Source organism: Patella vulgata, chromosome 7, assembly GCF_932274485.2.
Source record: "Patella vulgata chromosome 7, xgPatVulg1.2, whole genome shotgun sequence".
In the NCBI taxonomy this organism is placed as follows: Eukaryota; Metazoa; Mollusca; class Gastropoda; family Patellidae; genus Patella; species Patella vulgata.
In genome coordinates, this window is record NC_065885.2 from 28,788,455 (window position 1) to 28,815,304 (window position 26,850).

Genomic DNA, 26,850 nt, shown 5'->3' on the forward strand with positions numbered 1-26,850 from the left:
TTCAGTTCTTTTGTTTTTGACAATTTAAGAGATCGCTTTGAATAAAAATTTCTTTAAATATTTTATTTTAAAAACAAACAGGCACACGAGTTGTGTGCATATATTAACTCATTTAGAAAATCTACACAACACACTAGATTTCCAAAATAGTAGAACAGGAATTTTCTTGAGGTGTTACTTCTTAACTTTTTCTTTCTTTATTGTTATTTCTTGCGGATAGGGAATGGGAAAATACGTCACTCTATTTAGTTCAGATTGGTTGAGTGTGGCGGGAAACGGGAACATTGCTGGGTGATAAGGTTGCATCGGGATTGGTGGAAAACATTGAACGCCCGGAGGATAACCGTACATATGGTAGGGGTGAACAATATTAGGGAAAAGAGCTGCTGGTGTAAGTTTCGGGGATTTGGATTTGGATGGAGAATTGATCCGTGCTTCTGTTTCGCTGTTATCACGCACGCAAAGGTTTAAAACAGAAGAATGTTCATCAGGAGATTGTTGTAATACTGGACTGTGGAAAGCCGTTTTATTTTTTTTTGGACTAGGAGTTTTGCACAAGTTGCTCGAAGAACTTAAATCCAAAACATTGCCACAACTCGTTTGATAGTTCATTTGCATAAATGTATAGTCATCGTTCAGTTTCTCTGGGCTCTTGATCTCTTCTACTAAACGTAATGCAGATGTCGGTGGAGTCGATCCAGGATCGGATTGCCCACATTCTGGAGGACCCCACTTAACGTGGCAGTTCTCAATACGTGCGGGGGTGGTTGATTCTTTATTCGACACGGTTTCTGTATCTTGTGTTCTATGCAACTGATAGCGAATTCCTTGTTCAGACTCCTCTTTTACTTTATGTTCCTGTTTCGCCGAAGTGTTTGGTGTATTTTTTGGTATCGGAAAGTATGGATGTGATTTTGATTCTAAACGACTTTTCGGTGTGGACGTTTTCTTTCCTGTGGCAGAGTTATCAAAACTCTCTACCATTACTTCCGTCAGTGATCGAGGTGAAGCTTTCCTTAGTCTTGCTCTGCGATTCTGAAACCAAACCTGAAACAAATGGGTAAAGCAAATAAATATTATCGTCCATACTTGAATTAGTATATTACGGAACAATAGAAAAATCTGTGATATTTTTAACATTATGTTATTCTAAAGCTCTCGAATCATCTGTTGTAACATTTCCCACGAAAGGATTACCAGTGCAATCCGAGAACATCCTTGGGTTTTAAAATGCCAATACTTTACCACAAAACCTAGCCCTGTACACCACTACGGTAAATGAACCAGTAAATGATTTATTGGGTTTTATTCCTAAAATATTTACTTATCACCTCCGAAAAGTAAAATATAATATAGTAATCTTTCGTGGATGTAACATTGAAGCCAGGACAATCCAATATGACGGTTACCTGTAAAGATCTATCTGTTACATCTATATGTCTGGATAAGCTTTCTATCTGTTGTTTGTCAGGAAAATGACTGTTACGAAACACTTCTTCCATTGCTTTGGTTTGAAACGGACTAAAATATGTTCTGTTTCTTTTCAGTTTGTTGCCATAATGGCCATTGGATTCTGAAAAAACAAAATACAAGAATAAAGAATTAGATCCTTTAATTGTTTTACCAGCAGCAAAAGAGTAACTTTTCTTTAAAACTAAAATATTTCCATTTGTATTGCATAGAATTTAAAGATAATCAAAATTATGTATTTTAAAACAGAAAAAAATTTGGCGGGGAATTTTAAACCATTTATTAATATCGTCGGATTTTCTGACACATGTGCTGTTAAATAAATTACGTTAATTAAGATTATATCATTAATTACTTATTACTGCCTCATTTATAACATGCGTTATATAAGAACGAAACCAAACGACGTCCAAATTAGCCTCATTATCGCTTTATTGTATGATTATATTTTCACTAACAACAAATAATAACCACACATAACCCTAAGGTCAAAATAAAGGTCCAAATACACCGTTGTATGCATCATGAAATGTATATATATTTAGTTTCAAGCCAGCGGAAAGACACTTATTTTGCTTAGCAACGACTTGCATTAACAATGGCGGTCTGCCTTCTGTCAGGTATACATAATTAATCAACGGTAGCAGTTTGACAAGACCTGGATTGTTAATCCCACCTTTGCGGAAAATGTACCATCCTTAGCATTATAGGATAAAGAGAGAACTTAAAAACGGAACAAAAATAGACAAATAAATATGTATGCATGGTTATCTTCTCAAATAAAACACTATTTATGGATAACAATTACTATGGTTTATTACATTGCGACGTTTTGGAAGGCCCAATACAATACAATAAATAAATGTACCGGTTTGTTTAATTTTATCGACCATTTACCGTGAGTTGTTGTGAAGATAGATAAGATGGCCCTGCTTAAAGGGTATATATCTCATCTATTTTTTGGAACATTAAAATAGACGAAAATGAGTCTGAAAGCACATATTAATGTAATATGAGTTTATATAAAGTGATTTAAAGTTTATTACATTGCGAAGTTTCAACAAGATTTCAACAAGTCGTTATCAAGCATATATCAACACAAAATGAACGCCACAATGTAGTAAACCAGAGCAGTGTTTATCCATAATAACTGTTTTAATTGATTGCGTCCCAATTACTAAATACCATTCAAAGAATGCTTGTCTTCTTTCCATTCTAATAAGGTTGTAGATTTGAGGAACAAAACAATGCCAGGAGTATCCCAATTCTATCACTGTACATCCCCATCTTACCGTTAAAATGATATGTGTGTGTATTAAATTCTGTGAATCGTGTTAGTGTAAAATAAATTACTAATAGTTAAATACAAAAGCCATTTAATGGTTACAAAAACAAAACAACATCTAGTTGTTGGGATAACATAAGATAAGGCGTATATTAGAGTGCACTAATTTTATAGCTTGGAATATGGGTATTTCGAAACACCTTATACCACTTCCTTATGTGGTGGGGGGGGGGCGAATGGTTTAACGCGTGCGCTTTAGATTCCAAGCTCTATCATTGAATTTAGTGGCGTGGTTTCTATTCCACACTAAACATGTATGTTACAAGGAGTAGGATCGCCTGTTAAGCCTTAACTCGTGAGTTTTCTCTGGGTTCTCCCACTACACTGCTATTGACCTCTACAAGAAATTGAATTATTGAAATAAAATCTTATTTATGTTAGTCCCGAAATGACCTAGATTGTGCTGAGTGGACAGTAAACCCCATCCCATTTATCTCTCTCTCCTTATGAATAGCCTATACCCTTTAGTTTGAAAATTTGGATTAAGTTGTATTTCACCGATGGCAATATTATTATCATCCTCATACATGGCGTCTCGTGGTGATAAAACTGTATAAACCATATTAAGTGGAGGCTACGAGGATACAATGTAAGGTAGTCTTGAATATTAAAACACAAACATTTGGTCTTACCTGTATTTGAATTAGACATAGTCCTTACAATATTCTGTTTCCACATTGAACTCTGATTTCTTTGTCCAAATATCCACTAACCATTACTAATTAGAGGTCGTAACATCTAAGCCAACATGGTATATCATAAAGGTAAACACCTATATCTTAAATGAACAAAGCTTCCCTGGTATTTTGATTGGGACGCAAGGTAAGCCGAACTAATACAATAATACGGGATTAACGTATAGTTATCTGAAAGATGGTCTGAGCGTTAATTAACGTCAGTGGCGTACTCATCTCAGTATTGAAAATTCGCTTGGTTAGTGTTTTAAAACAACAATCAACGGGTTGCCTTTGTGTTCTCGACCAGGCATCTAAACCCTGACTCGTTGTAATCTATATAATTAATCGCTGGGGCTGGCGCTAGATCATTTAATTAATGGCCAGCGAGGTTATTAACACCTATCGACGCCCATAATGGATAGCAATCTACAACACAGCTAATTAAAAAGCAAGGAGGCTACGCTGTGTACAAGAGAGCTAATTCATGTGTAACTTGTAATTAGTGTAGATTGACGAGCTATTGAACATTCTATTGCGATGTTACTATCCATTTCGTAGATAATTACATATTATATTTATATACGTATTGCTATACATACATGTAGGCAGGCACATATGCCATAGTAAGATAAAACATCATTTGTTTTGATTGTTTGAATCAACTAACGTCCAAAGATTCAATCTTACCACGCAGCACAATGATTATATGTACTGACCATCGTCCATGTTGTATATGATATAAAATAATGGTCCAAACACAACGTCACAATACGTTTGGCTTCGCATAAAATAACAAAATCAGTCAAGCGTAGATCATTAAGGGGATTACCTGTGGACCTATAGTCTATTTCTTTTAAACACAACTCAACGCTGAGGTGAATAGATTAGATTATTCACTCCAAGCTGATTCAATGCAAATGAAATGAATTGTAGTTTAACGATCTACTGTTCTGCTCCTATGCTGGGCTAATGAAGACGGGCATACGCCATACAGTGTGCTATGAAGGAAATTTTGCCCGGGCAGCGGCACTATCGCCTACTCTTATATCGAATTCCAACTGCCAAGGGATCTTTTACGTGCATTCCAATGTATACACGGGAACTCGGTTTTTCGGGCCCTCCGTCCTGCATCACTGACAAGGGGGAACCACGCCGGAAAATCTGGATGAACTTTCTCGGCCAATGCAGGGATCGAACACCCGACCTCCACTGATTCAATGCAAATTTATTTAGTGAAGATAAACCTTCACTTGTTTCTGTAGAACTTAATTTAAAGTCAGGTAGAGTCTGAATTGTCGCTGATATCGGGGATTTGACCGGAAGTTTCAAATTAATAAAAAGCGTCCTTTTCATCTACGCAAAACAACTCAACGCATGGACATCCTGGGCAGTTGTCCGAGGGCCTTACGAGCACGGGACCCCCTTGCTAATATATGTACAGTATCTTGTGAGTTGCTGTCGTTAAATGTCTTTAATGTTTAAAAACACCTTTTTTGGAAGGCCCAAGACAATAAATAAACGTATGTTTAATTTTATCGACCATTTACTGTGAGTTGTTGTGAAGATAGATAGGTATTATTAATGTAATATGAGTTTATATAAAGTGATTTAAATTAAATTTTAAAATATTTTGTTGTACTTTCAAATCATTTATGTTCAGTGTGAAAACGCGAACAGTCCAAATTGAAGAGCGGTCACTTGCAAATGAAATGTGCGTTAACGTCCTATTGTTCTGTCCTGACTGGGATAATGAAGACGGACAGTCGTTTGCTTCAGATTCGTCCATTCAACTTTATTTTAAAATTATTATTTTTTCGTTTGTCAGTCAGACATTTCAAATAAATTACATCCGCTGTGTTTTCTGGGTAATGTTTTCATTGCAAAAAGCGATCGAAACCATTATAGCCATGTTAAAGTGTTCACTGTGTCTTGAATATTGGATACTAGGATCCCATATATTCACGGCAAGATAACAACACCAATATGTATTAAATTGGAGCAATGTTGAATTCTTTTTTCATGTTTTTAATTTAGAACATTATTGATGATATTGAGTTAGAGGTTTAGCTCCTTTAAATGAAGGGACTGAATGTAACAACAGTCAGAATCTATAAGTAACTATAAATAATCTATAGCAGGTAGTCCAGGAAGTAATACAATTTTGAACATACTAGTATTTGAATTACACACTTCAATTCACGAGTATTTAATACGAATTGTAATTGGATTTACGTGAACCAAATCAAATAATCACATTACAGTAAAAACCTGATTTACCCGACCACCTTTTCTTCTGTTAAAATTTAAGTAAGTCTCATATATTGCTAGATAGGAAGAGGCTTACGTCTAAGAAATATTGTGATACTGAAATCTTTTTTTCTCGAGCATCTTCAAACGATAGGGTGTTCGCGATTACTATAGGGTAACTAGTAAAGAGTGGGGGATATTTGAAGTAAACCCAAACGGTAAAAGACTCCATATCATTTAAGAAATGGTATATTGGTAGCGGAGTTCCATCATACGATTTTTGGTCCATGGATATTATCGTATTAACTGTTAATATTTATAATGATCTTGTGTGATAGTGTACTAGACCAAACTTTTGGCAGAAGTGCTACTTGATCAGTCCAGTCATTACGAGCAGTTGTTAAAATCATTGTAATTCTATTGACCTGTACGACTCTTTTATTGATAGTTAAAACACCTTGGAAAACTTGGTTCAATCAAATTTGACCATAACCCGGAGAATGTAGGCGTCGATACAGTTGAAATTGGAAATAAGAACATCCCATAGCGCTGCTGTCCGGGCAAAATTTCCCACATAGCACACTGTATGGCGTATGCCCGTCTTCATTAGCCCAGTAGTGGCAGAACCGTATGACGTTAAACCCCATTTCATTTCATTTAATTTCTAGTAGATTGTGAATATTATCCAAGTCTGAGATTAAGAAATTTATTTATTTCCCATAATATTACTAGGCATGAAACACGTTTACTACATACTCAGAACCCCACCCACCCAACTAAGCAAACCCCAAAGTAGCTGATATGATGAATGGTCACTATTCCCGATCTTTGATGAATCCCAATAAAATTTAGATAATGGTTTTATTAATAGACCACGAGGGGCAGCGCTTCTGACACATCATTAAATATATTGAATCAATATCTACATTCACCGTATTAAAGAAATCATTGCCTTGGTGTCAAGCTGCACAGTGGAACAGAACCGATGGAGTAATACAAACCTCATTACGGTATCAATAGCAAATTTGGAATTTTTTTTATTTGTTCAGAAAGAATAGACACAATCTGTATAATAAACACGTATCAAACACACACGAAGTAAAACAGCAAAGGCAAATTAACACAGATTGTATTGTTCAAGAAATAGAGTGCATTTTAATCCAGTTTTGATTGGCAGGTGATTAAGTGACACCATTCACGATGTTAAATTAATTAAATGAACCCATGATGGAGCGAATCTCCGCCACATACAAAAATATAATTTATACGTTATTTATTTTAGACCATAAGCAACCTAGAAGATATAGCCTTGGACAAGGCAGACAATAAAACCCGGACACTGTATGTAATAAATAATAAAAGAACTATCAAAGCAGTTACTCCCCTTTGATACTCGGATGTTGCGTATACCATCAGGTACAGCATGAGACTTTCTCGATTAATTATCTCATTTTTAAGCACATTAAAAAATTTCTTCATCGCAAACTAATATTTCCGATTCTTTTTCCGATTCCACAGTCAAAAATGAACTATGGTCCATTGTAATCTACAGATTCGACACATGTTCAAGGTTTCCAGAATCAATCCATCACAAGCCACGGTCTGTTCATTCATTGTAATCACATAGTTGTTTCCATTGATCTTTGACCTCAAATTCCCTGTTATATCTTGTTTCATTTTAATATTCAATTCTTGTTCTTGGTCCAGAAACTGAGAAACCTCTATTAAGCACGCGTTATATCCATTTCTGTATTCGGCGCCACTCCCCACTATCTGAAAAATATCCCATTTAAAATATGTTATTAGTGCCACGTCATGTCAATCAAAGGATAATGATTTTTAACTTGCACTGCTTTGTCATCGTTTCCATATTTTGATGACATTAAAGAAAAATAGCCCCGGATTTACCGGATTGTTTGTTTAAATCGCCTGTTTTCGCAAACCGGGATAGAATTCGTTATTAGAGGGAGACCAAAGTGGCCCAGTAGATAGGGTGCTGACTGACTAATTCGATCCCAGTGTTGGCAGATAAACCCGTGGTTTTCGAACTTTATCCCATTGTAAGTAGTGCAGGGCATAGGGCCTGACAAGGTACAGCGTCTAGTTGTTCGGATGGGACGAAAAACTTAGGTACGCGTACACATTGGTGTGTACAAAAAGAACCCCTGACAGTTGGAATTAAATTTGCTGTCTGGGGTAAATGTCCCTCATTAGCCCGGTTGGGACAGACACGTAGGATGTTAAAACCCATTCCATGGGGTTGGGTATGGTTGAAACAAGTCCAATACTGAATGTATAAAGATATAGAGATTCTTCTCCTATAAATAAACTCCAGTTGGTAGATTTAACCCCGGGTATGGTTAATCTCAGCAAAATACATGGATATAAGATATATATAAGATATAGTATACCTCTTTGTTTATATATAATATTATGTAAATATTCAACTGTCATCTCTAGTATATCAGCTTTCTCTACCCTCGTCGTACTCGGATTTAAAAAACAAAAGTAAAAATATTACAAACGATAAAAAAATACACTGCAGTTGTATTACATTTGGAGACAGTATACATTAATGGTCACACACACCAACCAGGGCTGCAACACCACTGGTCACCGGTGGTTCGCCATTGTCAGTGATGTAGGACGGAGGGCCTGGCAAGGAAAATGTATTGTCGTCCGGATGGGCCAAAAAACCAAGGTCTCATGTACACATTGGTGTGTACATAAAAAAGCCTCGGCAGATGGAATTCGAAATAAAAGTAAGCTTTAGTGCCGCTGACCTGGCAAAATTTCCGTCATAGCACACCTCCCAGTGGATGCAGAAAAGTAAGACGTTAAACCTAATTTCATTTCATTTCATTTGCAACGATACCATCAAAGTAACGTTTAGTATGGGTGTAAAAAGAACACCACAGAAAATAATGTATATATACTAAATAATGTTATCATACCATACTGTTGATTGATGAGGGCATTGTTCTTACACTTTTTATGTTGCGGATACGCTATCACGAAGATTAAACATACATTATGCAAGAGCTAAATCTACCTATTTCCGGGTCTTTCTTTAGGCCTGAAATGTTATCTAAATTATTAATTAGACATTAATTAACATATCCAGACCATAATCAACTCTCGATGTCATCGCTAGCCTGCGATATTTACTGGATTAGGATCCGATTTGCTGCTCAACTTTCATTCATGATTTAATCATGAAATGGATAATCGAGACTATGTATTTTATCGTATCGATTTAGCAATGATGATCGAGGCTAGGCCGAAAATTCAATCACTACATTCTCGGTTCAGAGTGGATCAATTTGCCTGAAAATTTTAGCAAATTCCCTTTACATTATCTAGTTTTTAACTATTATAGTGAGAACTGCCAGCTCTTTATCTAATATCCCATAACGTATCATTAACTAAATTGTGTATAACCTTTGAATTTTTTGTTTGTATTTGATTACCTTATTTGGAGTTTGTTCTAATACGAGACATTCATTAATCATTCTTCGTTCTATTGAAGGTTTAGATATCTATTAAATAAGACCAACGTAAAGGCATCTTAAATTATTAAATAGACAATGTATGTTTAATTCATAATAAATAATTTATTTGAATCTCAAATTATGCTAGTAAAACCATTCTGCAAATACAAATAGGCTCGGTTGAATAAAAAAAATATATACATATTTATTAAATATTTTAACACACTTTTAAAAAAAGAAATTAAGAATATTTAAACATATTATATCAAACGATTTGAAGTTAAAGTGCTAATTCTTACCTTCCTCGGTATTTGGTATGAATCTAAACATACATTATGCAAGAGCTAAATCTGCCTATTGCAGGTCTTTCTTTAGGTTTCAGATGTTATAGAAATTATTAACTAGACCTTTATTTACACAACAAGTTTAAAATGAACTCTGTAGCCCCCCACGGATGGCTTGGATATAGTTTGGATTTAAACGCACGATTTTTATTCAGAGAACGGCTCGGGATCAAATCTGCATGATAATTGATGATTTCAGGCCAAGAAACAAAGCTCTCCATAATTTTATTTTTCATTCAACAGATGTTAACAACGACATTAAAATTTAATCCCGAAACTTGTGGTATTTAGTCTATATTCACACCAAGGATCACGAAGTGAACAAACGTGGGGGCCCGATGGATGGTGGTGGTGGTGGTGGTGTGGTTGGGGGCGGGGGGGGGGGGCTTGAGAGAGACCTGAAATGCAATGCCCGAAAATATTCCTGTTTACGGACGGCGGCGCCGGTCGTCAGCGAGCGCCGAAGCCACGGAGGATACCGTGTGGAAGCCTCCCTAAGATAGATTGGAAAATTTGACCGTCACAAACGCATTTCCCTGCTATTCCAACGCGTGAATAGCAGCAACTTCAGTGTTGCCAATATAACCTAATTTATAATTAGATGGTTGACCAGAATTTCCCCGAGAAAATGTTGAAGTTTTAACCTCCGCAGATGTGTTTTCTGCTATTCTAGCTCGTGATTTTGCAACCGAAATCAGACTCTATGCCGACCCGAATTCCAATCACCCAATCAGATTGTTAAAGCTGTATTCACAGCTGATACTCAATGCTCGAAAAATGTATGAATCCATAGTCAAATCAGTACAAATTTGCGGTATTCAATTAAAAGAAAAGTAAAAATTTGCATTTGATTAGATCCCGGGTACTTCAGTTTGCCAGCTATATAGATGATATTTTGCCAAGCAAAGTGCTCCAGAAAAATGTTTTAATTCATGGTCAATGCAGTAAAAGACTTCGGTCATTTTGCCAACTACATCATATAATAATTTGTTATTCCACCGTATGCCCGAAAGTTGTTTGAAATTTCCATATATTGTAAGCTTGGGTATCACAGTCACAGGCTATATTTGCCAATACGTGCTAAACCTTTTGTATAACATAAAGTTAGTGAAGTGAACGACAGTTACAATATATACTTGTCATCAATCCCATTCCCCTTGCGTATTAGTAATTTGCCCTGAAAAGACTCCAGTGCATAAGGGTTACTTGAGCCCTAAATGTTCCTGGACTGATCCATCCGCCTTTATAAGGTCTGGGACTTTATCCGGAATTATGCCTGGGTGAGTGTCGAATAAGTAATTAGGGGGTCTATTACGGTTATTTTTGATTACTTCAATTGTATTATAACTATAATAAACACTTGTTATGATACTATTATACACATTTTATTTAATTTTACTTACAGTTCACAACAGTGGGGGTTAATTTATGTCTATCAAATATATCCGATCTTATTTCAGTGGACTGGTTTACAATATAAGACGATATGATATACAAACCTAATTTATTATATCTATAACATGGTGTATCTTGATGCAAATCATCAAACGTCAATATACTTCATTATTTACAGCAAGAAACGGGTTACGTGTTTGCATCAAATATCCTGATAGGCCAACTAGAAAATATGAGACTCGTTAGTTTACTTTTGTCATTGTTGCCGAGTACTGTATTATGCATTATAAAGTCCAACCACTTTACTTGCAAATCGATCGAGGTTATTTTGTAACTAACAAGTAAGGCATCAAGCCAACCCACTGAGGGGTTGAGATCAACGTCCGGTTTAGAATCAGCTACATCAAGATTTTAAATAATGGAAAATATATGTTCTTTATACCTTACAAATAGCTTGTATTATTAATATAATAATATCTCTTTTTAATTATTAAATATATACATTGTCCGATTAGAGATTTGCGGATGCCCCTTCCAAAACATCCAGGACTTATGATTGGCCCCCTACTACGTTAGCCACCCTTTGTTACAATGTGTCTGTATTACTATGGAGAGAGATATATTGCAAAGAAAAGACACCGTTAACAAGGAAACGTCTTAATCGAATTATGATTAATCAACAGAAGAAGAAAGCAAAAAATACATAAATAAACGTTGGTAAAATCAATGGATGAATCATAAAAGGATTAATAATGACACCAATAGGACTGTTCATCAGCCACAGGGGTCTATTGGCAGAACACGTTACATTGTCACCTTCTGTACAATTCGTGTTGTTTTCTGGGATCTGTGGACCGTTACAAAAATCCGTCGTACACAGTGTAACACATACATGCATGTTACTGGTTAGACGATATGTACAGGTTGTTTCGTTGTCAGGTCGTACATTATCTAGTTTTTCCAAATCATTTATGTTCCCAGTATAAGAGAATACCACTCCATCACTGCATTCTCTAATGTAACTCTTGACTAAACCTGCGAAGACAACATTAAAATGTTGAACATATATTTATAGAATTCATTGTCAAGTTAACCACACGAACGGTCCATTTTACATAGATACACCATATCAAAGCCATTTGTTTAAGAAAATGCTATTGCTACCCAATGTTCAGCATGTCTTGTTTCTTGGTTTTTTTTATGAACAATATTTTATTCAGGATATCTGAATGGGATTGGGGAACAGGCTTAGCCTATGTTAAACCCCTCTTGTTTAACGTCCACCCGAGAACAATTAGGTAATTTGGGGACTAACATATTGTTCAATTTTATTTCAATAACTCGCTTGCGCGTAGAGGTCATTATCCGTGGGAGGAAACTCGAGTCACGTACAAGTGGGTATTCTAAAACACGTTACTTGACTCAATGACAGACCTTCTGATCTAACGAAGGTCAAAAGGTCAAACTTTCCGTTTTTGCACTAGGAAGATTTAAAGCAATAAAATATCAGCTTAAAATATAAAAACTAAAGCGAAACATGTTCTAATTAATAATAGGAACATTTAGAATTTATCTTTAGGTGGTCTTAGCACCGTGTGTTTACTTTGGAACGTCCAAAAAGATCTTGCATGACAGAACCAAAACACTTCGAAACCTCTTTCAAAAGTACGTAAATCTTCCTAGTGCAAAAACGGAAATTTTGATCTTTTGACCTCCGGGGTCACAAAGAACAAAGGTGAATTTAGCAAGTTTACATTTTTATTGAAAGTGTGATTACTTTCGATCATTTTCAGCATGTTTTTATGATACAAGAATTGCTGCGCATTCTCTTTCAGTGAAAATGACTTCATTTGACCTTTGACCTCGAATATCTGGAAAACGCCCATCGGCGGACTGATTACCACTCGGCAACATATTCTACGCAAATTCTTACTATAGAAAAGTTGAGTCTTGTGCCCATCTGATGCCCGCACTGAACCTCCGGTAGTCCGGTCTAATGCTTTCTAGAGTCTATCTTGATGTTTCTAGCTTATGCACAAGTTTAAAATGCCACAATCATACCAAATCATCAAAACGACGTACATTCAAGACTAAAACGAGCCCCAAAAATAAAAAAAGGCTCACAAACTACGCCAATGAGCTTACCATACCTGCAGGCTCCTTATCAGTCCATCCATGATTATAACGACTAAATAGAAACGAAACGCTTACAATGTTTTGGGAAATGTTTCAATTGTAATTGGATCGGTTATTGTCAACAGAACTCGGTTAAATATGCATTATATAAGATTTAGGTAAAGAACTGATCGTTTTTGCTATAATAGTTCAAAAATAGATAATAAAAAATGAATCTGCTGAAAATTTCAGTTAAATTACATTATTCTGAGCGATTGTCAAGTATCATTTGCTACGATAATAAACAAAGTTTCGATTATCCGTTTTTTAATTAAATTATTAAATGGCGATAATGTTTTATACCATTAAACATCACTGCCATCCGGTGATCTAAAGAGTTGATTGTGGGTTTGTGGTGTCAAAAATTCATATAACAATTTTAAGCCAAAACAATGAACTGCAATATGCAGACTTACTCTTACATTAATGCATCTTTAATGTAGGACTCTTATTATACATCGATGTTATAATATAAGACGCGGGGGGTTGGATGGCCGAATGGTTTGCGCGTGCGCGTTGTATCATAATGTCTGTCAATGAGTCAAATGGCGTGGTTTCGATTCCCCGGGTGTACATGACACAGAGTAGGATCGCCTGTCCAGCCTCGTGGGGGTTTCTGCGAGTCCTCCGGTTTCCTCCCACTGCTAAAGACCCCTATGCGCAAGCAAATTATTGAAATAAAATTGAACTATATGTTAGTCCTGAAATGACCTAGTTTGTGTCGAGTGGACTTTAAACCCCATTTCTCTCTCTATAATATAAGACAAAATTACCTGCTGATTTAAATGTTTCTATAACACAGTAATCTAAGGTATGGTTAACAGTGCTACTAGAAGTACAGTTTTTCGTATATCGCCCATCTTCAGGTGTAATTTCTTTCTCTGGATCGCCTTCAGCTGATTCTATCATGCCTTTCAAATCATTCTGACAATTGCCACCATCTGGACTACCAGAAGCACATTGATAACACAATAACGTATCTGTAAAAAAAACCCAATAATATGTGAGGAAAAAAACTCACTTATAATGTCATTTATTTTATTGATATGACGGTTTAAGTGGCTTAAAGATACATTATTAATACTATAATACATGCAGTTCAAAAGTAGATACTGAAAAATGAATATAATGAAAATTTCCTTGTTACTTTATTGTGAGAGACGTTATGAGTGTTAGAAGTTTTGACAAGATAAAGCGTAAATAGTATCGATTGTCAAGTTCCATTGCTACGACAATAAACATAGCTCGATTATCCATTTTAACGTTAAATTATTATATAGCGCGGATGTATTCAATATCTCAAGGGAACATTTAACTATCTTAATTAAACCCTTGCTCCGATAAGTTATGGACATTTAATGATTTCGAGTAGTCTTTCTGTGTGTCTGGTAGTCTTTCTGTGTACCCAGTAGTCTTTCACACAAATAGAACTATTTTAAAGGTATATATTATGGTATGTCTACTTTAAACATTATTGCGTATTCTTATTCGAAATTAGACTTGCACTTAAACCAATAAATCTGCCATGCGTTCTTTAACACGTACATAAGTGATTTTATATGAGGAATTGTTTAAGGGAAGTAGTAAAATTCCAATTGCACAAAATCGTGACGAAGAAGATATATGGTATAGAAGCCCTTTGCTTTTTTATTTTCTGCAGTTCAAATAATAGTACTTCCTTTTCTCCAAATCCTCTCTCAAACTAAATAAAAATATAAAACAACACATTCAATAAATGAACCAATTAAAAGTAATTTATACAGAAATAATGATTAATCAAAATGATTAATAAATGTTTCTATTTACGCTTTTTCAAGACACAAGAGACAAGAACAAATCAGAATTTTGAAATATTTATTTAATATAGTGTGGTTCATTTCTTCTCAGAGATGTGACTTTTTGCAAACAATTTAGAATGAATCCTGAAATTTACAACAGCATTTCTCAGCAAATATTTGTCAGAATTTGACGAATAGTGAATTATATCTGTTGTCGTATATTCCAACTCTTAAGTAAACCAAGTGGCAAAATAAATAATTGACGAATTTTATTATACTGACGTTTCGACGATTGTTAGCCCGTCTCTACAAAGCGAGAGAGAGATGGAGAGAGAGAGAGAGAGATGGGGTTTAACGTCCACTCGACACAAACTAGGTCATTTCGGGACTAACATATGGTTTAATTTTATTTCAATAATTCGCTTGCGCATATGGGTCTTTAGCAGTGGGAGGAAACCGGAGGACCCGGAGAAAACCCACGAGGTTGGACACGCGACCCTACTACTTGTCACGTACAACCGGGGATTCGATACAACCCGCGCACGCTAACCATTCAGCCATCCCGCCCCCGTCTCTACAAAGCACGACGAGAGTACCATCTTCGAATTCGGGTTTAATAAATCAGTAATTGTTATCCATATAAATGTGTTGTCTTACTGTCAAAATAAAACTATGTAGTCAATGAATCTATCAAATGTTAAATTGATAAGAAAAAAAGAGTTAGTCAGATTAGACGATTTTGCTTCATTTCAATTTTATAATACTAATTGGGTATATAATTCAAAAAGGTTGCAAAGAGTTGGGACGGTTAGGAGGTTACCGGAGTTAAATTCACGGACACACTACAGGTCATAAATGTGACCCTTCATTTTGTGCTGCTGAGGCTAAACACGAAAACTGTGTATGGCCATTTTGAATGCTAACGAGTTAACAAGAACTTGACACAGGATACCATTCTTATGTACAATCACAGTACCATTAAATAATGTTTAAAAAGATTAAGTTTATAATGCAGCATGTACGCACAAATCTCTGATTGTGACTAAGGTTCAAGTTGTTATTTCAACCCTTTTATACTATACTGTTTATCTTAATATAATTTATAGTGTTTAATAAACGCTCCCTTCAACTTAATTTCAAGTGCGTTCAAGTGAGTGTCGTATATCAATGACAAAATATAATCAACATGGCAACAATGTAGTTTTAAACGCTTGCGATTGGGGTTTGAATTTATCTTTTAACTTTTTATATGTTTAGTGTACATATTCATCATTCTCCACCGTGTAAATATTCATCAATTTCCACCTTATATATATCCACCATCATTTTCCACCGGTAGATATCCATCATTTTCCGCCGTGTAGATATCAACCATTTCCAAAAACGATATGTTTTCTCTAACACCACCAAATTAGGTTAATCTGACCGCATAGGGCAGAAGAACGATACGTTTCAAACAGCCCGACGAAATAGTTTAATATACCAAAGATCGGACTGGACAGTGTACAAGACAAATGTACTAGTTACAGAATACATATGGAGTAATTTAGTTCGATGATTTTATTACATGGGGAGTGGGTCTAATGCATGCGCTTTAGCTCATAATAAGGCCTGTTATTGACTCAAGTGTCGTGGTTTCGAGCCCAAATTTGTAAGCGACACGGAGTATCCAGTCTGGGGGGGGGGGTTCTAGTGGTCCTCTGGTTTCTCCCACTGCTATTGAATCGAATTATGTGTAGGATAAAGCACGAGGTAGGCCGAGGTTTTTCTGTCGAGGGTTTTTTCTGAAGTCTTTCTTTCCCAGCATAACCGAAGTCGAGGACTTTATCTTACTTATAAACGGTCTATGTTTACATGTACGCAAAATGAGAATATCCCAGAATTCTCATAAGAAAAATCTTAGATCATGTTTCTTATGAAAAAAAACTCTACCCTGGAAGAATAACCTGTGACAGGTTTAAAGAAAAACTTTCAGAAGAATAACCCTAAATTCCCCTGTATATATCCAAAGCCGCCCGGACTATCAGACCAAGTTATTCCGGGCATAAAATATACCTCAAAGAGATTTACCGTTACAGGTTTATAATGAAATAAAACAGAAACATGAGTTAGTCTCGAAATGATTATTTTGTGTCTTTTGAGATATTTTATATTACATATCCCTTTAGTACGAACAATTTTATTGTTAATAATATAAAAGAAGATTCACTTTTAAGTATGTGCAAGTCCGTTTCTTTCATACAATATATTTTACATACAAATACTTCTATTCAAGTTATACACTGTAAGTATTCAGCGACTAGGGCACGGTCAAATTTGATTATATAAACGCACAATACTCCCAACGAATAACATGTGATAAGGCTATACAATGATCTGCTATGAATAAGTCAATAAATAAATACTTAAAGTAATAAAACATACAGGTTGCCATACGTCACATGTAATTATAGATCTATGTGATATATTATTACAGATAGACAATAAGTAATATGTCAAATAATATGACGTTTTGTACTGAATATATGTATATTAATACATTCATGAATCATTTTAGTATAAACATATTTCTTTTTGAAACGAAAACAAACCCCAAAAAACTCAACCCAATGTAACAAACAAAAGACCCATTAATAGGGTTTATTAAAAAGAATCGAGTTTCCCAACCGACATCCGCGATTTATTGGAACTCATCAACCGTGAACCAGGATGCAATCGTCCCAGAGTGTCTCTCATTAAAAATATACATGATATTAATCGAAATTCTATATAATTTGCTAAAGTGTTAAAAGAAGGCGACCCAGATAAAAGAAATGGGATAGTCGTTATTTTTATTGTCTAGATGATCATCGTATCTCGTTTAAAATCAAAATATATTATAAAAGTTTGAATCAACTATATTATGTTTACTAGTTTGACTAAGTATACACATATTTTTTTTAAAAAAGATAAGCTTGAACGACCAAGAGTAAAGGGAAGGGCGGGCATACTTTCAACTATAAACCCCTCCTTGAAATTCACCCAGACATATAGTTAATTCATTATTTCATCAAGTTAACTTTACCCGTTGAACTGTAATCAGAAGAACCTCGTAGAAAGAATAAAATGATATTTCTGAAAGAAAATTCGTATGTAATCGAACTAATAACAGTAGAAAAATAAAGTATAAAAATAAAACCCAATTGATGGTAACCCGGGGACAAAGTCGTCAAAATCATTTAACACCAGTATCTGTGTAGAAATACAGTAAATGAAAGTGGTACCGGGTATTCACGGAAGCATATCCCGTTGAGCCCGTGATATCGTGATTAATTTTAATTGGGCGGTGAACACAGACAAAAATAAAATATCAATAATATTGTGTATTGGCACCGCGGAAATCCCAGAGTTATACGTAAAACAGATATCGTAAAATAAATTATGTAATATTTTAAACGTGATGCGAAATACTAAAACACTTATCGTTGTCCCTAACATTAGCAAATAAAACCCCATACATTATTATTACATAATTGCATGTATTTAGATTGATAATTACTAATTAACTCACCTACGGCAGGTAACAATAACAATAATCCAAATAACAACAATAAACAAACTCTGTATCCATATTCATTTGTTGGGTTGTGAAGTCTTGTCGCCATCTTTGAAATATTTGTGATGAATTATACCTATATAGGGAATGCAAGGGTCATTTCATATCTATAACGTACACCATGAAGTATGTGTCTACCTAGCTATAGGGTATTAAGTGTATGCGGATGCCTATGATATCACCTTTATTTAAATTGTGAAACCCAAACCCCCACTCAACGTCTATAACAAGGATATGTATGTTATATGGCAAGCTCGTCACATAACATAAGATAAAAAAAATGTATGTTATTTAAGAGATATAATTTTTTCAATTTTAAACTTTATTGCCTACTTTTTTAGAAAACTAGATGCGATGTCATGAGAATATCAGCTGTTCTAAATTGGGAATGTTTTATAGTTCGACGGCTCATTGATACGAGGGTTCAATAGTCTAAAATAATATTATTGATTCCTTTTTAATTATCACCGGAGATACTTTTGGTTTTATCCCTGTTCATCCGTATGCCGTTTTTTCCCCCGGAATGTTTTTATTCATTAAAATTTGAGATATTTGATTGAAAGTAGTACAGTGGGATTTCGCTGTTATTACATTAATATTTGACTGAATTATTGACTTAAAATCAATAAAAATTAGATTATCCGGATTGGACCTAAGGATTAGATCTAGTATTTAACCAGCGGCCGCCAGGCAGGATACGCCCACATTTTCAAGAGATGGATAGAGAACACGCTAAAAAGAAAGTGATTTTTCCTACAATCAAAGGCCACAATTCAGGAAAATTACAATTCGATATGCGCAAATATCGAAAGGAACCGAGATCTTTGGGTTATAAACTTACATTTCAAGTTTCAACAAAATCGGAAAATAAAAATTGTGACCTCAATAGGGTTCACAACCTTGATATACCATATTTTTACGCTATTTCAGAACGAAGGGCGGCCATTTTTCTGTCAGTTTTGGGCCAATTTTCCCGAAATTCGAACTCAGCCGTCCTTAGGGTGTAACGGTGATATAATAATACGTTTTTTTTTTAAATCGGATAAAAATTATGACCTCTATAGGGGCCACAGGCGAAAAACGTGATTTTTCGTACAATCAGGGGCCATAATTCAGGAAATTACAATACGAAAGAAACCGAGATCTTTGGGTTATAAACTTACATTTCAAGTTTCAACAAAATCGGATAAATACTGTGACCTCTATAGGGTCCACAACCTTGATATACCATATTTTTACGCTATTTGAGAACGAGGGGCGGCCATTTTGTCTGTCAATTTTGGGCCGTTACGGTGTAACGGTGATATAATAATGCGTTTTTTAAAATCGGATAAAAATTATAACCTCTATAGGGTCCACAAGCTAAAAACGCGATTTTTCGTACGATCAGGGGCCATAATTCAGGAAGCTATGGTCCGATATGCGCGATTATCGAAAAGAACCAGGATCATTGGGTTTTAAACTTACATTTCAAGTTTCAACAAAGCCGGATTAAAATTGTGACCTCCATAGGGTCCACAACCTTGATATACCATATTTTTTACGCTATTTGAGAACGAAGGGCGTCCATTTTGTCTACTATTTTTTTACCTGAATTTCACGAAATTCGAAATCAGTCGTCCTAAGGGTGTAACGGTGATATAATAAGGCGTTTTTTTTTTAAATCGGATAAAAATTATGACCTCTATAGGGTCCACAAGCTAAAAACGCGATTTTTCGTACAATTGTGACCTGTAGTGTCCACAAACAAATCGTGGACAGACGGTCGTCCGGACGGACAGGGGCCACGACAATATACGTCCACATGAAAATGTGGGCGTATAAAAATGCATCATGTAAGATTTGGATAAAGAGCTGACGGTGCTCGCTATAATAGTTAAAAAATAGATAATGAATAGAGAATATATTGAAAATTTCAGTCAAATTACTTCATTTTGAGCGGGACAATTGTCACTGGTACCGTTGTTACAATAATAAACAAAGTCTTGATTATTTATCCATTTTTAATCAGATCATTAACTAGCAATCGTGTTTAAACCGCTGAAAATCAAAAAGCATCCGGTGGCCTAGAGCGTTGATTATGGGCTTGGCATGTGAATAATACTAGTATCGCTATAGTTACTTCATTCAGTTATATACATTTTTTTTTACGTCACTTTCGGTTTCTTCAAATTTTCGTTCCGCATCTGCCGTAGCAGTGATCTCTATCTTAAAATTATATTTGGAACATGTATAACCAGTTCTATCACATATGTGATAATTGCCGACACCAATATTGTCCTTTTATAAGCGGTTTTACAGATACCAAGAGAATAAACTATTAGGCTAAGAATCTGTTTGCCACCTTTTATTCCAAGACCACGGCGCAATCTACTTTCTTCAATGGATTTAAAATTAAGGCTTTACACAATTTTATAATCCCCTTAAAAACTAATAACAGCTTTATGTTATTAAAGGTGATGTATACGTTTTATCAGATAGTTTGCTAGAAACATGACCAACCAATTACAGTAATTTAAATGTGTGGTTATTGAAGAATTTAGAAGTATTATAGCTACACAGACTTTGGAAACAGATGAAATATAGTGGACCACTTTATGTCATTATATATATACTCTTAAAAAAAGTAGGGGATATTGAAATGCAAATACAAATGCAGGTTATGATATGATAAATAGTCATGGACACTTGACATGCTTTGAGAGTATGTTCACAGATGAAGAACTTATCGCCCCAACAGAACCACTGAGCTGCACGTGCGACACGCAATAGCGCCACACACGTGGGAGGGGTTCATTGTCAAGTTTGACACTGCAAGGAAGGGTTGATGAAATTTGCCGCGTGCTAGTTCATCCTATCCATGTTTGTTTTCCTATCGGTTCTTGCATAAGATTTACTGTTTAGCATATCTTTGCTTTAGTGTGTTACGTTTAATTTACTATGAGACGTCTTCAACATGATGAACGTCGACGTACTATTGGCATGCTTTAACTGGGTTCTACACAGCGAGCAGTAGCCAACATGCTTAATGGGTCACAGTCTATGATCAGCAGACTGTGGAACAGGTACCAACAACCACACAATGTTGATGATAGACCTCGCTCAGGTCGTCCTAGAGCTACTACACAAGCCCAGGATCGACACATTCTTACACAGGTCCTGGGAAATCGAGGACAAACTGCCAATCAGCTTTCTATAAACTTGTACCAAGTTACAGGAATTCGAGTTAGACCTCAAACATGCAGCCCATGCGTGACGACCGCGTGTTTTGCCTCCATTAACTCGCTAGCGTCAATGGTGTAGGCAGCGTAGAAATTGGGGTAATCGTCGATGGGCGCGTGTGATGTTCTCAGATTTAGTCTGGATTTCATCGATAGGCGTGCTAGCGTTTGGAGGCGTGTAAATGAGCGTCATGCTAATGTTAACGTCAGACAGGATGACAGATTCGGGCGTGGGTCTGTTATGGTGTGGGGAGGAATCGCCATGACTGGCAGAACGGACTTGCATATTGTTCAAGGAAGGGTCACTGGTGTGTACTACCAGTTCTGCCCTTTGCTCAGCGTGCAGATCGACGTTTCATCTTTCAAGATGATAATGCCCGTGCCCACCGCGCTCGTGTCGTGAATGACTACCCCCAGCGCCACCATATTGTCCATATGCCTTGGCCAGCCATGAGTCCTGACCTTTCCCATATAGAGCATGCCTGGGACATGATCGGGAGACGTGTTCGATGACGTCAACGCCAACCGACAACACAGCAAGAATTGGCCGTGGCATTGCAAGAGGAGTGGATCAGATTGCCCCAAATCGTGCCACGACAAATTGCTGAATGTCTGAGGATTGGTGGAGCAATTAATCATTATTAAGACAAAAATCAAAAACGTCCATTTTCACTTTTGGCACGGGGCCGTCAGATAAGCCGCCCATATGAACTGTTTATGTTCATCTGTAGGCAATTAGCCTGTTATAAACATACACTGGTTACCCCCCCCCCCCTTATAAAAACAGCAGTGCATTTCCGAAGTTTTGTATTCTTTCTGAATATCCCATACTTTTTTTTGAAGTGTTATTAACATACGACGTATCAACAACAAAATATTTTGAAAAATTGTGCTACGTCATTAAGCCAGCCCCTTTCTGCATTGTTTAATTTCCTACACAATACAACTGTATTTCCGAATATATGGAAACAGGCTATCGTTGTTCCAATCTTTAAACAAGGGGATACTCACGATCCCGCGAATTATAGACCTATATCATTATTAAGTTTACTTGGAAAAGTCTTTGAAAGACTAATTTACAAAGATATACACAATTTTCTATTAACCAATCATTTATTAAGCCCTCTGCAATCGGGATTCAGAATAAATGACTGTACTATTTATCAATTAATTGACATATATGATTATATTTCGTCGGCTCTCGATAACGGTAAAGAGGTAAAAGCCATATTTTGTGATATTAGTAAAGCGTTCGACCGTGTGTGGCATAAGGGTCTGATTCACAAACTGAGTTGCATCGGTATCCGAGGTAAACTTTTAACTCTTATATCAGATTATTTGACGAATAGAAAACAATCAGTAGTTATTAAAGGTGAAAGCTCTAATTTAAATAATATAACCGTAGGTGTTCCCCAAGGATCAGTATTGGGTCCACTTCTTTTCCTTATATATATCAATGACATTACTGAAAATATCAATTCTAATACACGTTTATTTGCAGACGATACGTCGTTGTATCTTACTATTGAAAACCCAGGCGAATGTGAAAATGTAATGAATTTAGATCTGAATTTGATTAACAGCTGGTCGACTAAATGGAAAGTAAGATTTAACCCCCTAAAACAGTTTCCATGACATTCTCTAGAAAACAATTCCAAACCTCTTTTGAATTAAATTTTAACAATGTAAGAATTAAGGAATCGATATACCACAAACACCTTGGTCTTATTTTACAAAGTAATTGTCAGTGGGATAACCATATTGAATATGTAATATCTAAAGTCAAACGCTCTATTGACTGTCTCCGTGGCTTAAAATATCGTATTTCTCGTAAGTCTTTAGAGATTATTTACAATACATTTATTTTGCCCTTATTCGACTACGCTGACGTGGTTTGGGACAACTGTAACAAATTTGAGTCATTAAAATTAGAAAATCTCCATCTAGATGCATTGAGAACGATAACAGGTCTTGTTCGAGGCACTTCCCATAATGTACTTTACTATGAATCCGGATATAACCCACTATCAACAAGACGTATAAGGCACAAGCTTATCCTTATGTATAAAATGGTTAATAAATTGGTTCCCCCTTTCTTAAGTCTTCTAGTACCACCTAAAATCTCCGAAGTAAATCCTTACCCTGTTCGTAATAACAATAAATTAAAAAATATATCTTCTAACACTAATTACTATAAAAACTCATTTTTACCTTCATTTTTACCTTCAACAATTGACCTTTGGAACAGCCTTTCTTACGATACGCAAAACGCCTCCACTATTCAAAATTTTAAAATTAAGATAAGTGTGAACGATCATAAAATACCTAAATATTATTACTATGGAGATCGTAAATTTCAGATTATACATTCCAGACTTCGTAATTGTAAAAGTGCTCTAAACTTCCATAGATTTTTAATGCATATTTCACAAAATCCGACATGCAGATGTGGACATACTCAAGAAGACAGCGACCATTACTTTTTGCACTGCCCAAATTATTTGTCTCAGCATATATCAACATTAAATACCCTTCCATTTAAATCCATACATACAAAAGCGTTCCTATATGGCGATCCCAACGAAATGAAATGATTTTTAGTAAAGTTCACAAGTATTTAAGACTAACCAAGCGTTTTGAATAGAATGGCAGGCGACGGCGATTAATGTTAAATAATGGTGATGATGGTGATGATGACGACCTTGAAGATGATTTATTTATTTATATGTTTATTTATATTAATTTAATTATTTATATGTTTATTTTTTTTTTTATTTATAAAAATGTAAGATATAATACCTTTGAAATTTGTACATTTTAGTAATGTTATTGAATTTTACAATTTACATGGAGTTGAATTTATATTAGCTATGGCTTGTTTTCAGATCCACAATATGAGTATTGTAAATAATCATGAAATAACAGAAATAAAATATTGTTTAAACCAACAACAAATATCAAGTTTAAACAAGGCGTAGACACATTATTCGTGACAATAGAAATAACCAACCTGGATAAACGATACATTTTAGTAGTGTGAATAGATTTTATGGATAATGTATGTACTGAATCTACCCATGTGTTATTGTAGAGACGCACTCGAAGCTCGTAATTCCTTTCATTAAATATATCGCCCGAAGTATTCTGTTATTATCAACTAGGAAGTTACATATCGTCTTTCACATTTCTATAGTGTTAATACTCATGACTCATTTAATAAATATTTCAACAGTAAAAACACAGTCTGGAGTTTGTCCAGAATATTTGTCTCATCGTTAAGAGGCTAATCTTAAATACCTATACATTATTTTTACAAAAAAACCTCCGTCTATCTAGAGATGTCATGCATTATACTTCGATGTCAGTGAGCAAAAGTCGTAATTAAGAGTAAAACTTCTAACTATTGTCTCACTGACTTCAGTGTTCATTTCATGTCAAATTTCAATCTAGAGAATTTGAGCATTGAGCATTCTATGAGTTCATTCTTCATATACACAATTATTTGATTATAATCGAAACGACATATTTACCGGTTCCGGTAATATTATTTTTCTGCGGGAATTCAAAAACGAATCTCCTTTTTTTACCTCCTGTTCTTTCCACGTCAGTAGTATCAATAACCCTTCTCTCCACAGCATTTGTCACCAATAAAAGTCAAGGATATAATAAGAAATGAAGAATGCTCGTACCAAAAACAATTCGAACTAATTAATGGCGCGACCCCGCAAACTCAACGTCAAAATGGAATTGTCTCCCTTTAACTTCTAACAAAATGTGTACCCGTATTTAAGCATCTTCAATAGAAGCCTTAATCTCGCTTTAACTCCGTACATTTTATCAAGGCCTTCACGTAATACACAAAATGTTTCGGCACTAATTTCGACTGGTTCCTCACCCAGCTGGGGACCTCTCAGATTCCTCGATAGAAAATATCATCGCGAATACCAAGTTGCGCGCTGTGATAATCGAGTTGCAAAGTTCAAGGTCCGTTCAATTCCTCTTACGCGTTTGTATCACACGTCTGTGTTAAAGGGAGACAACTACCTAAAATATTTGGAAGTTTAGACTAATCTAGCAACGGCTTTATGTTGTAAACCTCGCAGTCGTTTCTTTCAGAAACATGTGAGAGAGAGAGAAATGGGGTTAAACGTCCACTCGACATAAACTTGGTCATTTCGGGACTAACATATGGTTCAATTTTATTTACATAAATCGCTTGCGCGTAGGGGTCTTTAGCAGTGGGAGGAAACCGGAGTACCCGGAGAAAACCCACGAGGTTGGGCAGGCGACCCTATTCCTTGCCACGTATAACCAGGGATTCGAAACCACGCCATGTAATGACCGAACTCTTGTATTCATTTGTGATAATTAATTCTAGGGCAAAGTTTGAAACAACGCAAAATAGCCCCATTTCAGATTGTAAATTTAAACCATCGCCCTTGACTTATTCGAAATATACCAAAACGTGTCTTGCAAGCACGTCTTAACGGTGGCTAGGAAAGGACATCCAGCAATTTGATCTTTCCCAAAGTATCTCGATCGATCGAGTTTTTATCCCAGCCCACAAACCCGGGACTACCTGCCATGTTTATTCGCTAACAACCAAACATTTAAAATAGTATTTTAACTCGTCGGCCTGACCATATTCCCATAGATACTGTACACGTTGGCATGCACGTAAAATAACCCTTGACAGGCAGAACTCGATATAAGAGTAGGCCGCATTGTCGCTGTCAGGGCAAATTTTCCCCATGGCATACTGTATGGCGTATGTCCGTCTTTCATTGGCCTAGTCGGAGCATGAAATTAAGACGTTCAACCCCTCTTCATTTCATTTCCCACACCTGCCCGTTAACACGAAATTACAGCCTTAACTGCGTTATCCCCCTTTTACCAACAGACAATAATACCTATAGCAATGCTTGAGAGGTCAGTTAAAGATTACTAGTTTACACTCTTGTTAAATCGGCTCTTTCCCATTTAAACCGTGTCTAATATACCTATTTGAGCATCAAAGAGAATGTGATAGGCCATCGGACCTATATAAATATAATGTTTGTTTTTGTCCTCTCAAGCGCAGTCGGCATACATTTAAAATAAGAATGAAAATTT

General features: G+C 35.7%; 2 protein-coding genes and 1 long non-coding RNA gene across 3 annotated transcripts; all 3 read right to left on the minus strand.

Moving 5' to 3' along the window:
- Positions 1–101: 101 nt before the first annotated feature.
- LOC126828499 (homeobox protein SMOX-3) lies at positions 102–4,241 on the minus strand. Its single transcript, XM_050558275.2, has 3 exons — positions 3,448–4,241; positions 1,410–1,573; positions 102–1,047 (listed from the first exon to the last, which is right to left on the minus strand). Exons 1-3 carry the CDS (start codon positions 3,491–3,493, stop codon positions 175–177), a joined length of 1,083 nt encoding a protein of 360 aa, XP_050414232.1. The 5' UTR covers positions 3,494–4,241; the 3' UTR covers positions 102–174.
- Positions 4,242–6,758: 2,517 nt separating this feature from the next.
- LOC126828501 (uncharacterized) lies at positions 6,759–9,294 on the minus strand. The gene is made up of 2 exons (XR_007683101.1): positions 8,151–9,294; positions 6,759–7,512 (listed from the first exon to the last, which is right to left on the minus strand). It is a non-coding gene; the product is annotated as an uncharacterized LOC126828501 (long non-coding RNA).
- Positions 9,295–10,937: 1,643 nt separating this feature from the next.
- Positions 10,938–18,684, minus strand: LOC126828500 (uncharacterized). The gene is made up of 3 exons (XM_050558276.1): positions 18,473–18,684; positions 13,918–14,124; positions 10,938–12,004 (listed from the first exon to the last, which is right to left on the minus strand). The coding sequence occupies exons 1-3, from the start codon at positions 18,564–18,566 to the stop codon at positions 11,646–11,648; spliced, it is 660 nt and encodes a 219-aa protein (XP_050414233.1). The 5' UTR covers positions 18,567–18,684; the 3' UTR covers positions 10,938–11,645.
- Between the last annotated feature and the right edge of the window lie 8,166 nt (positions 18,685–26,850).

Bases quoted from the DNA above. Each gene is read 5' to 3' on its own strand.
- LOC126828500 (XM_050558276.1), bottom strand. From the start codon at position 18,566: ATGGCGACAAGACTTCACAACCCAACAAATGAATATGGATACAGAGTT. The intron at 14,125-18,472 runs GTGAGTTAATTA...TTTTTTTTACAG, and splicing joins GTTATTGTTACCTGCCGTAG to ATACGTTATTGTGTTATCAA. The intron at 12,005-13,917 runs GTAATTTTGTCT...TTGTCTTCGCAG, and splicing joins AGAAACATTTAAATCAGCAG to GTTTAGTCAAGAGTTACATT.
- LOC126828499 (XM_050558275.2), bottom strand. From the start codon at position 3,493: ATGTGGAAACAGAATATTGTAAGGACTATGTCTAATTCAAATACAG. The intron at 1,574-3,447 runs GTAAGACCAAAT...TTGTTTTTTCAG, and splicing joins TATGTCTAATTCAAATACAG to AATCCAATGGCCATTATGGC. The intron at 1,048-1,409 runs GTAACCGTCATA...CATTTGTTTCAG, and splicing joins TAACAGATAGATCTTTACAG to GTTTGGTTTCAGAATCGCAG.